Source organism: Ornithorhynchus anatinus, chromosome 3 (assembly GCF_004115215.2).
Source record: "Ornithorhynchus anatinus isolate Pmale09 chromosome 3, mOrnAna1.pri.v4, whole genome shotgun sequence".
Taxonomy (NCBI): domain Eukaryota; kingdom Metazoa; phylum Chordata; class Mammalia; order Monotremata; family Ornithorhynchidae; genus Ornithorhynchus; species Ornithorhynchus anatinus.
Genome location: NC_041730.1, coordinates 69,685,976 through 69,703,815, shown reverse-complemented (window position 1 = coordinate 69,703,815; position 17,840 = coordinate 69,685,976). Strand labels below are relative to the sequence as shown.

General features: G+C 37.1%; 1 protein-coding gene across 11 annotated transcripts in view; it reads left to right on the top strand.

The window, feature by feature from the left end:
* Nucleotides 1–17,840, top strand: part of TCF4 (transcription factor 4) — a 413,931-nt gene that overhangs the window by 291,918 nt on the left and 104,173 nt on the right. For 2 of the 11 annotated variants that reach the window (XM_029059036.2, XM_007659681.4), the window contains exon 1: nucleotides 1,538–1,606. The exons of 7 other annotated variants lie outside the window; for them this stretch is intronic. In XM_029059036.2, the coding sequence (XP_028914869.1) occupies nucleotides 1,538–1,606 (69 nt within the window). Of the gene's footprint in view, nucleotides 1–1,425; nucleotides 1,607–17,840 lie in introns of those variants that run through there. 2 more of the 11 variants (XM_016226214.3, XM_016226212.3) reach the window with 2 other exon arrangements.

The following is a 17,840-nucleotide window of genomic DNA, read 5'->3' as shown; positions in this document are numbered from 1 at the left end:
GTATGTGTTTTGTTATCATGTTGAGTTGTAAGGAAATAGGTGCATTGAATTATTAAAGTTGATTCTGGAGAATGGCTGTATGCTCGGATGGCATTTGCTTCGGCATATGCAAATGATTTAGTTTCATTTGGGATCAATTCCCAGAGGCCCTCCTTTCCTGTGATGCTCTGAATTTGGCAAGCTTGAGCCAGACCCGATCTTTTTTTGTTGTTGTTGTTGTTCTTGGCTTAGTCGGTACAGTTTAAAAAAAATGAAGTCAAAGAATCCACCCACTTACATTGAATTATTGCAATTTAAATATTTTTATTTTTCTGTTTTGATCAAATAGAGGTGAACTGGAGGAAGAGTTGTTTTAGCCTTAACCAGTCAAGCTAAAATTAAAGCCATTGCCTTTTTGTTTCTGCTCGAGGCTGTTTTGGTCACTTTGGAAAATTATTATGAAAATCTGGCTCATCCATAAGCAAAAATCTGCAGCTTGTGATACGTTGCAGTTTGGTTTAAGAAATTTGCAGCAGTCAGTTCATCTCAGGTTGAAATTGTACCAACCGCCTGCCTAAGAGTAAGCCTACACTTTGAAGGGGAAAATAGCACACCAACATCCCGGTGCCCCCAAACTCCCAGAAACAGAAATTCCAAAATGAGTCCCTTACTCAAAGCATTTGCAGCATCCTGCTTTATTACATTGGCTCCTCTTTAAGCAAAAGCATGCATGGCCACATGAAGTTCTACTGCTTCTAACCTCCTCCCATCTATTAAAAGGAAGGCGATGCCCATAAAAACCACGGCTTGCAGGACTGTTACTCTGTTTAATTCCTCAACCCCGTTTTGTAGGTTGTTGACCAAGCAGTCAGAAAACACTGCCCCTCTCTCCTTTTGAGGGAGGTCAGAGACGTGGGTTTTATTTTTTTTTTCCTCCCTTTTCTCTGAGTCGAGTTCTCAGGCAGCTGCGCACAATGCTGGGAGCTAGCCAGCAGCAGAGACAGATGGCAGAGTTATTAGATGTGCATCATACGATTCCCTTCCTGCCACTCGCTTTTTAATCAAATTAAAACAAAAAAGAAAGAGAGGGAGAGAGAGAGAGGGGGAGTCAATTAACTGCATTTGTATTCTGCTCAATAATGGACCCTATTCCACTTTTACCCTAAGGCAGTTGAGTGGAAATTTTAGGAAAAGAAAAGGGTGAGTGGAACAAAAAGTGAAGAATTCAGAAATTTGTAAGAATCTGCATTATTCCAGGAACTAATAAAATCCATGGAAAAGTTGAATCCATCCCTTGTATGCATTAGGAATTACAGCTAAATCAGGACTGGGCCGCCTTCCAGATTTGCTGTGGAAAGTTAACTGTCTGACAGAAGAGTCCTAGCCACCTCCCCCCACCCTCACGTCAGGAATGGTCTCTTCCTGCTTTGCATATTCACCATGCTTGGCCCGGCCATATGGGAAAATGCAACTGAAGGAATTGTTGTGAAAAAAGGGACAGCGAGTTTGAAATAAAAGTTGTTAGAGTGGTACTGAGGAGAAAAAAGAATACAAGACCATGTATTGCGCATACACAATTCCTGGCATGGGCGGAAACTCTTTGATGTACTACTATAATGGGAAAGCGGTAAGCTAACTCTGTAATTAAAGGTGTAATTTTGACAAGTTTTATTATCGTAGGAATGAGCATCATATGCAGTTCTTCTATTGTGTTGAAAGTTTTTCCGGACTGTTCCGTCTTCTGCGATGCCATGAAATATGTATTACTTGCCAGTGTTTGAATATTCTTGTTCCTTTTTTGATACTTGAAAAATAGATGCTTTTAGAGTTTAGTGAGTGGATCCTGGTGTGAAAGTTTCCAATCAGGGAAACTTAGTAGTTGCTGAGGCAGAAAAATACTTTTAGAAAATACTTTATTTCTGCTAGTTTTTTGGAGAGGAAAGAAAGAAAAAGGGGCAGAACTGTGAAGCTTAAAGCCCAACTCCTTGTGTGAGAGAAAATTGGGGGTTAGTCTGTCTGTGAACTGAGGTTTGAAATCTCTAGAGTCTTACCAAGTGGGGACCAGCGGTGAAATGGATCTGGTTGAGAAACAGTGACAGAAGAAAAATAGATGCAGGACATGAAGCTGAGAAATCTAATTAAAAAGTAGACCCAAGAAGATAGAAAAATAAGACCAAAAAAAAGACCCATGCGTTTCCACAATAATACTGTAGTAGATTGTTTGTGCTGTGTTGCTTCTTTCATATTTTGCTCCCTTCAAACAGAAATCCTTTATTTTTTAAAAAAAGTGTCTGGTATTTTGTACATAACCCCAGCAGAAGGTTTATACTTGCCATCTGGAGGTTTATTTTTTTTTTCCTCTGGCTGGGCCGTAAGAAGGAAAAGGATTTCAGTTTATTTCAGATCCGTGTATGTGGTGGTGGGTTGGGGGTGAAGGGGGATGTAGAGGGAGGAATAGAAATTTGGGGGGGGGGGGGGCGGGTAAGTTAGAGGAGGGGAGTGAAGGGCAGAGTTGGTAGATAGAATGCAAATAAAATTGATGCTAAAAAGGGAGAGAAAAACAAAATTTGGGAAAAGGTGAAACTATTGGCAAACGGTTATCTTTTGTGTTCTTTGAACTTTCATTTCATCTGATATTAATTAGGTTATGGTAGTTAGGCCAAAAGGGAACTATTATAGCTTTCATCAAGGCCCAGTTCAGTACTAATGACTGAGGCAAACTGTTGTGGGTGTGGGTGTTCATTTACATTTATAATTATGACATTAATTTTTGTATGTGCAATAGAATTAGTAATACTATTCAGTATATATAGGTTGAGAAAACTTAGGCATTTGTGCCTGCTGTATATTTTGACAGAAGAAATCATTTAATTCAGGAAAACCAGTTTCACAAATGACTCAGTAGAATAAATGTAGGGGTTTTCCTTCAAGCTTATTGACAAAGAAATATAAAATATTCTGTTTTCATAAATTTTTAACTTATTTTAGTAACACTGTTTTTCCTTCAGTTAATAATGTGGTTGTGAAATCCTAAGATAGAAAAGATTTGGGTAGTAAGCTAGTAAACTGTTTAAAGGCTATAAAGGTAAAAAAGAAAAAAATCAGATTTTTTTTTTTACAAGGATGCCAGTTATCTTCCAGAGCTGTTGATGTTTTGTTACTGATCTTCATGTCATACCCATGCGTAACATAGTTAGGAAATCCCAGTAGCTTTAAATGAAAAGTTACTGAATGCTGCTCTTGGGCAGTAAGCAGAAATATGTCTGGCATTGTGTAATGTAAGCAGGGAACACAAACGTACACTATTTTGTAGCTGGAGAGATTTACAATGAATACACTATTCTTTATTTAGAGTGGGAAGCGGTTGGAATTTAGAGGGTCATCATATATTGTTAAGGAGTTAGTTTGAGTTTTGGTTTTAAGAAACTGAATTGACCTGAAAATCAAATATTTGACTACTGTTTTGAAAAATGGAAGTCTTTAAAATAAGTGATCTATTATCATGGTTTGCCAGTTGCCTCCACTACACGAAAATGTTGAACGTGACATCATATCTCTAAAATGCCCTCTCAGTTGCCAAATATTTTGGTTGTTAGGTTTTTTTTTTGAGGATGGTACTCAAAAAATCAAGATTACTCTGTCACAGGAAATGTATTTATAGGAACTGTTTTAAGGAATTTATTAACAACAAATCTGGTGAAGCGTATTTCTTTTCATTCCAACATTAGAAAGGGACAAATTGTACATATACATTGTTAGAGAAAATAGTCAGTTGGTAATATAAGCATTTTTAATGCCAACAGTCACCAGTTCTTGAATTTAGCTCTGTGAATGGAGCAGCCCATAGGGATGTACTTGTGGGAGTTTTTGATGGAAAGCACCCATTTTGCACCCTCTAAAGAAAATCTTTATATGTACACTTGAGAAATCGATTTTTGTTTCACATGCAGCTTGTATAGCTCTGGCTCAGATTCTGTATTGTACAGCTTTTGATTTGGTGCCAGGTATCTTGCCGAGATTGTGTATGCCATGCGTTAATTGTTCAAAATGCCTATCGAAGAGACCTTACACCTCTTGGGTTTTAAAAGTGTGTGTGTGTGAGAGTGTGTGGTGTATCTAGACTGGTAGAGCAAAGTGTCCTTAGCTATTTGTTACCCAAGTTTTCCTCTGCAGACGACACAGCTCTAAATTCCTTCTTTTTTTTCCTAGTGACAAGTCAATTACTTGTTTAAATTCAGTTTGAACTCTCTGAACTGAGAGCAGCCAGCGGAAGCAGGTCTTCCCTGAGAATAAACAAAAGAAGAAAAATGCAAAATCATTCCAAAAACACTGAATTTAAGTCACTGTGGGAAGAAGAGAGTTGAGGATGAGAGAGATTTTGTGTTTTCTTTGTAAATTGGCAACTGTAGGATCTGTAAAATCTAATTTCCTAAAACTTTCTATCTAAATATATATTTTGAATGAAGACATTTTAAGAAAAGCAAAAGAAAATGTGAATTTCCTTTTGCCTTAAATTAAGTGTTTTTGTGGGCGTCTGCAACAACAGATTTGTTTCCTTCATCTACAAAAGCATACAGATGTCTTGAAATTTGGATTTAATAGAAGAAAAGGTGTATTAAAAACTGGGAATATAGAAGAATAATTGAAATCGAGAATCAGATAGAATTGATGAAAAAACCCCAAAAAAACATATCTTTCAGGTGAGTTTGCTTTTTCCCAGAAAACTTCACCCATTAGTAATTGTGATTTTCAGATTAGATACTTGATTTTTATCTTTGTTAGATATAAATTTTAAATAAAAATTTAATACTGATTGTTACCTGTTAGACATATTCACATTGGATGGGTTTCCTACAGAAATCCCAAACAATTTAGAACGCCGTTGTTTATAAAACATCTACTCCATACCAGGATTTGAGCACGTGCATATTACCTGGTGGGTGAAGTGCAATGCCAGTTTCTCGATTTAATTTTTACAAAACTACTTCTCTTCCATCTAAGATTTTAATAGGCAATCATTTGGTCAGTACCACACAATTAAAAATAGGAAACCATAAAGATGAAATTACTGTAAATGAAATTGAAAACAAAAGTGGCAAAATTTTCTCTTAATGTTAATTTAAGATCACATCATCAACTCTCACCAGCATGTACATGTGTTAAATCGTATAGAGAAACCTATAATTATTGTAATTGCTCTTTTCGCTTTATACTAACATGCTTCAAACCCTGGCTCAAACTAGTTGTTTTGAAATAGTTATTTGTCAAGTCATCAAATCTCAAAAAGTGAATAGTAATGAGTTTTCCATGTTTAGTCTGTCTGTTGGTCTTTTATGTAGTTTTTTAACTCTGCAGAGTTTGGAGATGAAAAGGAATGTTTCAAATTATCATTCTTGTTAAAAATAATCAGACAAAATAATCTGTTTACCACCAGAAAAGAAATGCTTACAAACTCAGAATCATTTAGTTTGAGTATGTGTTTCATAAGTTTTTCCCAGGGAAAAAAAACCCAAAAATCTTCAGCCAAGTCAGTACCGTTTCTTCATGTTTTAACCACTTTTTAATGAATTGGTGAATCATTCAATGTATTATGTTTAAATGAATAATTTGACAATCAGAATTTAGGTAGAGAGATGAAGTATTTGGCTTATTAAACATACTGTGAGAATTGCTGGCATCTGGGATTGAATTATTTTTTTTTAATAATTTTTTTTAACTCTTATAGTGATATCTTTGCAAACACCTCGAATCTCTTGGATAGCAATAAGGAAGCAACATATATTATATCATTTACATAAGATGGAAAATGATCATTTCTCTGTTACAATTTTCAGAACTGTGATTAGATATGAAAATAGTGGTCAATGCATTTCTTTTAGTCAATGGCTTTCATAAAAAAAATCCACTGTTTTGATGAGTAATATAATTTGAAAGATTCCCACTGATATCAGGAAAGCAAAATATTTCAAAGTGTATGCATTAGAATTTCAATGGTGGTATGTGGGCCTTTAGAATATTTACACCATATAAAAGCGGCCCAGGCACTCTCAGTTTCAAGAGGATTTCATTTTATTGACTAATTCCACAAAGGAGAATGTGTTAGGAAATATGTTCTACCCAAGTTATTCTCAAAGAAGCATGAGCACTGATGTTTTAAAAGTGAAAAATTGCGGTGGTAAATTCCGCCACATTTTACTGTGCTGACAGTGATTTAAAATTCCAGTGATATCATTTGAGGTTCAAATAGCTTAGTTTGAACAACTACTTTGGTGTTAACTTTTTAAGAAGGAAATCATAAATAGGTTTACAGTTTCGGGTTGATTTTTCTGCAATCCTAAATTGACTGCAAACGTGAAAAATTAATTTGGTGCTGACATCGTAAAATTAGCCTTCTCCTAGCCTTAGATTGCGCTGGAGAAGACATGATAATGCAGGGGTGGAAGGAGAGCAGGAGGCTTTGGCAAAGGAGAACAGAGATGATCAGAAAAAGGATCTACAGGAATGATCTACTAATTGGTAGCACCCTTTAAATACCTTTCCAACTAATCTACAGGAAATTATGCAGAAGAATTGTTTGTTTCCTGTTCTACTATAAATGTGGTTTGCATTATATTCCATTTACTGTAAAACTGCCGTAGCACTTCAGAGCCATGGATATTGGTTATTTCTTCTAATTTATTTTGGAAAAATTACTCGTGTCACATTCAGCTAGTTTCATTCATATTTAGTCAAAATTAGTTTTTGAGCCCTCTTTTTTTTTTTACATTCCATTCCAAACTTCTCCTATCTCCTATGTCATGGGAAAGTAATTGCACTCTGATTCTCGCAGAATGGCAGTGTGACACAAACTGTTCAGTCCAACAATCTACCTGCAGAGAGATCTGCAAATGAATGTTACAGTAGATTATAGGTTCTGTTATGTATTAAGACTATAATCAGAAGAAAGGGACTATAAGAGAGATTGTAAGGTTGTTTGCCTCTGAATAAAAAAAGATGTATTGAAATTAAAATTTTTTTTAATCAAAATGGTAAATTTCCAGCCTAATTAATATCTTAGTAATAAATGTGTACTACAGCTGAATTTTCCTTTGTGGCCTACGATTAAAATTTCAGATCAACCATCCATACCGCAAGTGAGATTCAAATATTTAAATTAGAACATTACTTTGGTATTAACTCCTTGAAAAGGAATTTGTAAATAGGTGATAGATGTGGTCTAGTTTATGTAATCCCAAATGTACAGCAGACCTGAAAAAATGATGTGATGGTTCTGACTTCCTAAAAATAGCTTTCTCATAGCCTTAGAGTGTTTTGGGGAGGGAAGGACAGTGAGGGAGTGAACATCTGACGATTTGCAGTACAAAGAAATTGAACATTGTTTCTAGAATTATCAGGCTTTATACTCACTAGGGTCAGCTTGATGATCCTGAGCACCGGTCAGTGAAGGTAAAATAGCAATGAGGCAATGAGGCAACTTTACATGATTTTAGCTATATTTTTTACTTTGTAAAATTGTTTTCTCTTGAACCATTGAAAGTGAGTTCACTAGATGGTTTCAAATTGTCCACTAAAGCTTCATCACTGAAAGCCTAAGTGTATTCTTTATTTAAAGGACAAATGTCACCTTCATGTTATTTCATGTTGAAATTCTAAAATAACCTCCTAAAAAGTCCTACATATATCCTAATCCCTAACAGGTCCTCAGGTGTGGGAAAAAATCAGAATTAATTCTGGAATTGAATGATTTAATTTAAACTCTTTTTAATTTCATTTTAAGCTTGATTTCTGAAGAGATAATTATTAAATATTAAAGACATATAAAAACATAAAATTGTTTCAGGCAAACTTTGGCATCTAAGTCATTACACTTTACTCTCTAGGCCAAAATTCGTAGCTCATTATCTGCCTGCATAGATTAATGACATTTTATGGAATTCATTTTATTTGTATGGTGGAGAGCGGGTCAAGGGTGGGGGCAGATATTCTAGTCCCTATCAAAACCTATGCAAATATTAAATTTGAAATGTTTACAGTTGTAAAGGATTTAGGAATAAGCACAACTCCTCAGAAATCTTTTGGATGTGCATTTTTGCAGTGCTAAAGTTCTAGTATTGCACAGCACATGTTGCAAACTAAATTCTGGCAGCTTTTAGAAAGCAAACATGTTTGCGTCCCACATGATACACAAATTAAAACATCAGAAATCTATTTTTCTAGTTTTAAAGTTCAAATCTTACCTGCTCAGATTTACCTGAATTCTCTGTGGTTATTTTTAAGGAAAGTACATTGTAATCAGTAAATTTCATTCCAGTAAGTTTTCCACATTACACCTGCAACTCTTTTATTAGTTGTCTTCATGAATGGAGGTGCAGTACATGGCTCGAGATTACATTTGTTTTAAAGTCTTGTTTTCTTTTTAGTAAGCAAAGCATTCCAAGAGGGGAAAAAATAAGTTTGAACATCTTCACACATCAAGGAAATTTGTCTGATAGTCTCAGTCCACAGTCCATGGAAAAAATGCAGGCCCTGCCTTGCATCCTCCAGAGACTGAGGGTTGAGCTCTCATGGAGACCAAATTACACTCATTTTGAGAGAGGGCATGGTTGAAGTAATTGGTGGGGCAATATAGAGAAGGTTGCATTCCATCTGCTTCCATTGTGCTGATCTAAAAATGAATAGAGGATGTGAACAATCTAGGCTCACATTTGACTTGACTTTTTCACCTTCACAAAATTAAGAGTAAAAGAATTATGAGTGCCAAGAACATACACCAGCAATAATCCCGTTTGAGTCAGAATTGCTACATCAAGAAAACTCTCCGTTTTAAGCTAGGTGAAGCATTTGCCAACCATTTTTCTGAGGCTGCAGTTCCGATAAAGTTCACGTAAGGTACGGGAAAGACCTCACAGTTAAATTCTGTCATCTAGCTCTATTTTACATTGACGCTTTACCCATTGATCTCCACTAAAACACCATTTAACAAAAGACATCTTCCCAAACCCTGGAAATTCCTGGCCCCTAAAGCACAGCAGAAGAGGAACCACGGTCTCCATTCTCTTTCTTTCGAATGTGCTACTCTTTTCAAGAGAATAGTATCGTATTGCTGAATAGCTTTCCTGCCGAATAAAACAAACTAAATTGATGTTCCATGCATATGTAAACCCCATCCAGTTAAGTACTGACGTGATTAAAATAATCAAATGTATTACTTAAAAAATTAAAAAGGATAAAATCTGCACCCCATTATTGTATTGACTTTTAAATATAAATTGCAGAAATGTTTACATTCCTAATGGCATTATTAAGCTAAACTGACAAATCAGAGAAAAAAGTTGATTGCCCAGCATATTATTATTACTGCACCTGTTATTACAATTCAGTAGATGAAGCGCAACACCCAGGAGGAGGCTGAATGCTGTTTTCTTGGGCTTCTATTGTGTGGTATGGGGGTGGGGAGAAAAATGCCTGAAAAGTGGAGTTAGACTTTGTGGTGTTTGTTTCTTGGATTGATATGATTAAAAGGCTTGAGCATTCTTTATGCAGCTTGGAAATTAATATGCAAATAATAGAGAATGGTGGTTCTTGCAGATACCTACTACATGAGGGTCTTTACAAAATAGGACTGGTTTGCCAGTTTTTGGAGAGGAGTTTTTAAAACATTAAATTGAAATTGGTAGTCTCTCCAAACTTTCGGGACACAAAAACTGGGAAAGAGAAAGGCCGTTATTGATAGAATAGAAGTTGTAGAAGAAAATGTATTGCTGTGTGCTCTTGAAGCCTAAGACTCTGAAAATTGTGATTAGAACATAAAACAGTGGAAAGAGTTTTCTTTCATTATGATCCCCTTCTTGTATCTTTCCATTTTTTATACACTTAAATTAGTACTTGGTTCTGTACCCATTAAGCACCTGAGAGTTACCCTCTCTTCAGACCCACAGCATATCTTTTTGAGTATGTGTATGTGTGGGTTTCTGTGTATCTAGCAAATTCTGGCGTAGTGTATCCTTCCAGTTGCCTACTAAGTGCTGCGCTTATAGTGAACACGCAATAAATGTGATGATTGATTTAAATCTCTTGGAGTTGTTCCACAGACTTTATGTCAAGAATTAAATACTAATATTTTTGGTTTATCTGTTGCTGTCAATTGCCTTCACCCAGAGAAACTAAGTCTCCTGGTGACAAGGAAGCAATATTTTTGTTTCCCTTTTTTTTAACTTCAGATTATGCTATTCTTAACCTCATGTATTATCTTTGAATAGAAATGTATTATCTTGAAGACTTGACATGGAAAAAACTCATACCATAGCTAAACATTTGAGTTTGTGAACAAAAGCTTAAACCTCTGATTTTGACTAGTTAAAGTTATTTTGATCAGTTTAGTTTTTATCCTTCACAGTCCAATCATCTGAATTTTCCAGCATTGAATACCACTTGATATAGCAATCAATTTTATTGAGTGCTTACTGTGTGCAGAATATATACAGAATATCCTGTATCCCACTTCATCTTCCTCTGGCTGTGCAGCAGAATGTGTACGTAAATGAACTCTCAATTTTTGTAGCAACTATTTAACTCAGTGCTTCCAGAGTTAATGCTATTTCCATAATTAAACCTGCTCTCCAACTTGGGTAGAAGTGTATCTAAACAGTGAAACTTTTCTGTTTGCTGTTTAAATTTTCAACTGACGCATCATGAAAATAACGCATCACATTCACAATGGTAAAAGTTATGAAATATTAGCACTAGAACCTAGACTCTATTAGAACAAGAACCTCCTCCACTTGTCTGCTCTGTGACCTTGGGCAAGTCACTTAACTTCTCTGTGTCTCAGTTACCTCATCTGTAAAATGGGGATTAAGACTGTGAGCCCCATGTGGGACGGGGACAGCGTCTTACCCGATTTGCCTGTACCCATCCCAGGGCTTACGACGGTGCCTTGAACATAGTATAAGCACTTTACAAATTCCATTACTTTACATGTGCTAGGTATAAATGGAAGCTAGAGAGCAAAGGAATTACATTGTTCAGGTCCGCCATGCTTTCATTTTATTACATTTGTAATGCAATCGTGCATGTTCAAATTCATCATTTTCCACACATGACAGCTGTGATATTTAAAATGGTCACAGATGTTGTGATGTAAAACATTGTTTTTCTATTAACACCTGAGAAAGATACCTGTGTGGTATTAAAAACTTAAATAAGATAGCAATAAAATGAGATGGGTCTGTAATCCCACTTCCCAACACTTACTTATTATAGAGTGAAGCAAAACATTTGCCTCAGTAAGGTGATGGAACAGCCAAAAGGAAACATTGAAATTAAGAATTTCTACCTTGGAAAATGCTTATGTGGTGGTTGACCCTCTCTGCTTAAATTTATAGTAACAATGAGTAATATTACTTTTAGGATAGTCACTGAGAAAAGTGTCCTACCAACTGTTGCTTAGAAAAAAAAGTTAAGGTCTTACAAGCAGTTTCATGATACCACTGACTTTTACAGATATCTTGAAAAAAATCAAACTGTAGTAGGTTTTCAACTTGTTTTCTGACTGCATTGTCATTATTTTAGGCTATGTAAATTAGGAAACGCATTTGTACTGTAGTAGCTCTAATATAGAGCTTTTCTTCAAAATATATGGAACTTGCGGCAGCTCTTATTGTGCAACTGTGATGAACGACATCCTTTGTTTTAGAGTTTACTAGCATTTTTAGCATTAAGGCAGTGGAGGAATGATGACATGCCATGGGAACAAAATGTATGACTTTAAAATGGAGGCAGGTTTGCCCTGAGACTTAAATTTCCTTGCTCTTCCTTAAAAGAGTTGGTATAAGTTGACCAGTTTAGCTATTACATGTGCATCCATGTCTCCTTAAATGCATTATCAACTGAGAGATGTCTAGATGAAAAACTTTAGCTAAGCTATTTAATAATATATTTGTTTACCTGTGACAGGCTTTTCAATGATTGGTAGATAGATAAATAGATATAATAGAGTAATTTAATTATGAGAACTTTACTTTCTTTGGAAGAATCTTCCTCTGGGGCATGACTAGTTCCATCATGGCTATAGAACCGGTGAAGAGTGCCCATACTGTAATTAAGTCTCATAAGAGGTCATTCTCCCCACATTATAAGGCTCCAGAACTAATATGGATAATTTAATTCTAAGTTGTCAGCTGGTCCATTGACTATGCCTTCTTGTTCCATATTCAATCTTGATTATGTGGAGAGGCCACTACCAAATAAAAACTCTAAAGTGATACATATGAATCTTCAGAAGCAATACGCTTGAGCTTTTAGGACATAAGAGTCACCACCACTAGGAGCCCAAATCTCCCACATTTTAAAAGGTTAACGCTGCAGTATTGTAAGGGAGAAGAAATTGTTGAAACCCACAGATATTTCCACTGAAATTTACTTTATAACAGCTTTGCTTCACTCGAGGCCATGTAGTTGAATTTACAGACTCCTAAAAATATGGTAAAATTGAGACTGCCTGGCAGTCAGTGCAGTAATAATATTTGTCTGGATATTTCATTATGTGTCCTATATGTGAAGTGGAAACTTTTTTCATTCATTCATTCAGTCGTATTTATTGAGAGTTTACTGTGTGCAGAGCACTGTACTAAGCGCTTGGGAAGGTACAATAAAACAATAAACCGTGACATTCCCTTGCCCACAACGAGCTAAGTATCTCCTTACCACGAGGATTCCAAATGCTATCAGTATCATCTAGGACAGAGTAAACTTTTTTGTTTTTAATGTTGTGAGTATATGTTTACATGATAGACTAGGAAAGCTTCAAAACAGATGTTAGAATCTATTGGGTCAGTAATCTGCATTTCTTCATATCACTAAATGCATATTGTATATTAAGTATTTCAAAACATCTGCAACTGTCTTTCAAGGTAACTGTTTCATGTTTTCCTTGTACCCCCCAAGATGATATGCATATGACCAGACAGATGTTTAAATGAAGAAACAAAGAAAAGTAAATTAATGGTGGGGGCGGGGGTGGGGTGGAGGGACGGGAACCCTTATGTTTTAAAGCCTTTATTAGAAATCCATCTTACTTAAAGCACTTCCACCCACTCTTCTTCCCTCCCCGACCACGATCTTCAACCACTCACTCTCTAATGGTTCTTCCCCTCTACCTTCAAACATGCTCCCATATCTCCCCTAATCCTTAAATAAAGAAATTTTTTAAAAAATCTGGAGCTCTCACTGCACTCTCCAGCTACAGCGCCATCTTCATCCTCCCATTCCCGTCCAAACATCTTGAACAGATTGTATACACCTGCTGATTCTACTTCCTCTCTTTTAACTTCTTTCTTGACCTTCTCAATCTGGTTTCTGCCCTATTCACTCCACAGAGACCACTCTCTAAAATGACCTCCTCCTTGCCAAATCTAATGGACTCTATCCTAAACCTTCTGGACCTTCCAGCTGTTTTCAACAGTACGGTCCCACTCCCTTCTCCTGGAAACACAATCTAATATTGGTTTTATTAACACAGAAATCTGGTTCTGTTCCTACCTCTGGCCAATCTTACTTGGTCTCTTTCTCAGGCTCCTCTTCTGACTCCTAACCTCCTAATAGTGGGTGTTCCTCAAGGCTTTATTCTGGGTCCTCTTCTTTTCTCACTTTACACCTATGCTCTTGAAGAGCCTTAGCCTCCTAATAATAGTAATAATTGTGGCATTTATGAAGTGCTTACTATGTACCAGGTGCTGTATTAAGAATGGGGTGGATACAAGCAAATCATTTTGAACACAGTCCCTGACCCAAATGGGAGCTCACAGTCTTAATTTCCATTTTACAGATGAGGTAACTGAGGCACAGAGAAGTTAAGCAACTTGCCCAAGGTCACACAGCAGATAAGCAAGGAGCCGGGATTAAAACCAGATCCTTTGCACTCCCAGGCCTGTGCTCTATCCTTTAGACCCTGCTTCCTCTCCTCACTCTTTCCTACCTTCAGTGTTTCCCCTCTCTTGTCTTTCCTTCACTTTACTGCCTGCTTCATTTTTCTGCATAGTTTCCCCTTTCTGCACAGTATCCAATAGTTACCAATTTCTCTCCACATTAAAAAAAAAATTCTGACTGATGGCTTTAAGGTACTTAATCAGTCTTCTCCCTCCTACCTATCCTCCTGTCTTGGCCTCTTGCTCACACCTTTCCTTTTGGCTGGAACTCCTGTACTCTTCACATCTGACAGCTCACAGCTCTTCCATCTTCATAGCCCATCGGAAGTCACATTTCGTCCCAGAGATTTTTCCCAACTGATCATTACATCCCCAGGCTATGTCCCAAGAACTTTCACTTCAGCACTTCTACACCACCTAAACACAGGTGTTCTCATAACTGCCCAAAGTATCTTACATGCTTTAAAACTTAAGCACTAAATCCTGTACGTATCACCTTTTCCTTTTTCCTCCTGTCTATAAATTACTTTAATGTTGGCCTCTGTTGGTAATTTGTACGGTTTTTGAGGTCAGTCATCATCCCTATTGTTTCGTATTGTAGTCAATCCGTCAGTCAGTGGTATTTTTGGGCAGTTCACTGTACTAAGTGCTTGGGGGAGAGTACAATACAATAAAGTAGATTGAAACAATCCCTTGCCACTTACTGAAGGGAGAATAGACATTCAAAGAAATTACAGATGGATTTTTTTCCCAACTGCTTAGGACAGTTTTCTGCAGACAGTAAATATTCATAAATAAAACTGATGAAATGTTTAATCATACCAGTTCTTGTCTGCCCCAGTAAAAATAAATTAAAAATTTGGGACATACCTTTTCCCCTTTAGATGTGGCCTGAAGTCACACCCCCAGGAATCACCCATCTTGGCAGCCAAGTGCTTCTGACAGGTACTATGTCTCATGGTGTTGAGAGTGGCTCCTGCCTCCTCCAATACCACCTGGAGGGTTTACACCAGTGTCTGCAGGTACCAGACACACAGAGAACTTCAGAGTTTCAAAGTTTCACCATCAGTGCCGTGGCCCCAGCCTCTCTCCCTGTGACTGAGAGAAGCTGGGTAGGGAGTGTAAAAGATGAAGGTCATAGTACCTGTGGCCATTTTCTAGATTTAAATTCAAGAAACTGATAATCACAGCATACTCCAGAAGCTTCTCTTAGCCACTGTGCATAGCCTACCTACTTAGCTCCCTGACAGTTATAGATTTAGGTATAAAACATCAGGGGAGTTCAGTTTTGACTTTGGCTGACATTGTAATTCAAAGGTATGAGGCCTAACAAACCGACCTTGAAAGTAGCGCCAGTAGTCTTTATAGGGGCAAAATATCATGGTTGCATTAATTTTGCTTCTTTTATACAATTTGGAGACTAATGGGTTGGTTGGATTGGAATAAGGAAGCGAGGAAGGCACTGTGGTCATTTGCCTATTGAGCAGAAATGGGTCCTTGCAACTGAGAGACCGAGAGGGTTCAATTCATATCTACCACCGACTTGTCAGTTTTTGACTCACCTTGTTTTTAACTTTTGCTTGCCTTCTATAAAATTGAAGCAATAGTCCTTGAATCATAATTCACTTTGGTACATTTTGGTTCTTATGGTTTACGGTTGAATGATGTTATAACATTAGGAGAATAATAGTCAAGCAGAAAATCACCATTTTGTGGATAGCCAGAATTACTGGGAAGTTTTGCATAACATTGGGTGACCTGAATTACTCGTATAAAAAATAAATGTGTAAATAAGTGGAGGATTAGTCATCCATCTCGGTTTTCAGGATTCTACACTCAGTTCTCCCATAGTATAGTAGGGGTTACCTCCTTGACCAACCGTGCTTTATGGAAGATATACTCTGACCAACGTCACACACGTGTACACCAGTGTTTCTTCCTACAGCAGTTTCCTTCCTACAGCACATCACTTTCTCTCCAGATAAAAGCACATTATCAGAAGAGCATCCCCTAATTCCCTAATTGCCTTCTATCAAAAAATGTGCAGTGAAGATATGCATTATGGAAAAAACTAGCTATATTATCTTGAAGACTCAACCTAGCCTAAAGGAAACACCATGGGGTTGGGAGTCAGAAGACCTCGGATACTTGTCAGCTGTGTGACTGTGGGCAAGTCACTTTACTTCACTGGGCCTCAATTCCCTCATCTGTAAAATGGGGATTAAGACTGTGAGCCTCACGTGGGACAACCTGATTACCCTGTATCTACCCCAGTGCTTAGAACAGTGCTCTGCAAATAGTAAGCGCTTAACAAATACCAACATTATTATCATTATTATTATTAATATCGAATCTGCCATTTGTTGTGTGACCTTGGGCAAGGCACTTAACTTCCCTGTGCCTCAGTCTTATCATCTGTAAATGGGGATTAAGTACTTGCTTTTCCTACTACCTATGTGGTGAGCCCAGGTTGGAACGGAGTGGTGTCCAACGTGATTATCTCGTATCTAGTCTAGTGCTTAGTATTCATTCATTCAATCATATTTATTGAGTGCTTACTGTGTGCAAAACACTTTACTAAGAGCTTGTGAGAGTACAGTACAACAATGAACAGACACATTACCCATTACAACATTAGTACAGTGCTTGGCACATAGTAAGAACTTAAAAAAATCACTATCATTTTTGTTAATATTAGTATTATTTTTCTCATCATCGTCATCATCATTTCCAATTAATACTCTTGGGCACAGGTAGTCCTTGAGCACCACTGAAAAATCACTGGAAGGCAAAATGTGAGCTTTAATACTTTTTCTAGCCTATCCAGTGTTTTTCATTCTTTTATATACATTTAAATGATAGATTATAAATCATTTCTTCCTTTCAATGCCTGTCTTCCCTCTAGATTGGAAGCTTGTTGTGGACAGAGAATGTGTCTGTTAATTCTGTTGTACTTTCCCAAGGTCTGTACATAGTAAGCGTTCAACAAATATGGAACTGTGTGTATATGCTGTAATTTTGCTAAAATAGCTGTGCCTTGATTTTGATTAATTCATCATTACTCTCCAGTGGGAAGAACTTTCTGTATGACATGCTCTTATAGTTTCTAACACTAAGTGTTCCTAAGCCTTGTGGTGGTATGTTACACCATTTAGCTTTTTTTATTAAGCACTTAATAGAGATGCAGCGGGACCTACTGGAAAGAGCACAGGCCCAGGAATCAGAGGACCTGGCTTCTAAATATGTCTCCAGCATATTGCCTGCTGTGTGCTACCTAGGGAAAGTCACTAAACATCTGTTTCTCAGTTTCCTCATCTGCAGAATGGGGATTCAGTATCTGTTTTCCATCCTTCCTAGACTCCAACATGATTATCCTGTATCTATCCCAAGCACAGTGTTTGACACTTAGTAAGTGCTTAACAAATACCATTGCTATTCTCATCATCGTCATAGTTATTACTGCTGTTATCACTTCAGGCTGTGTGCTGGGTTAGAGGTAAAAATATCTGATGGCACATTTCCTGCCCTAAGGGGTTTCCAATGTATCTAAATAATTTTATAGATTAGGAAACTGAGGTTAATTGACGTGTCCAAAGTCACTCAGGCCAGTGGCAAGTGCGGTGAGAACCCAATCACCCCGATTCCCAGTTCTTCCAGTTTTGAAGTATTGCACAATGTAAAGAAGCCATAATGGTCTCACTTGTGAGAATTCCATTTCACTGGTTGCTAAAGCTTAATGATGGGTTCGTAGGATTGTGTCCATACACGTTTAACTTCATCCTGAGCTTTCTAACTACGGTATCTTTTTAACTGTTGGTGGCAACCGACGAACGAATAAATGACTCATGTTTCACTTAATGCGAGACTTTTTTTTCAGAAACTTTATTTTTCCAGAGAATGAGCTTGCCTCTTCACTGTATTCCTCCTGTTTATCAG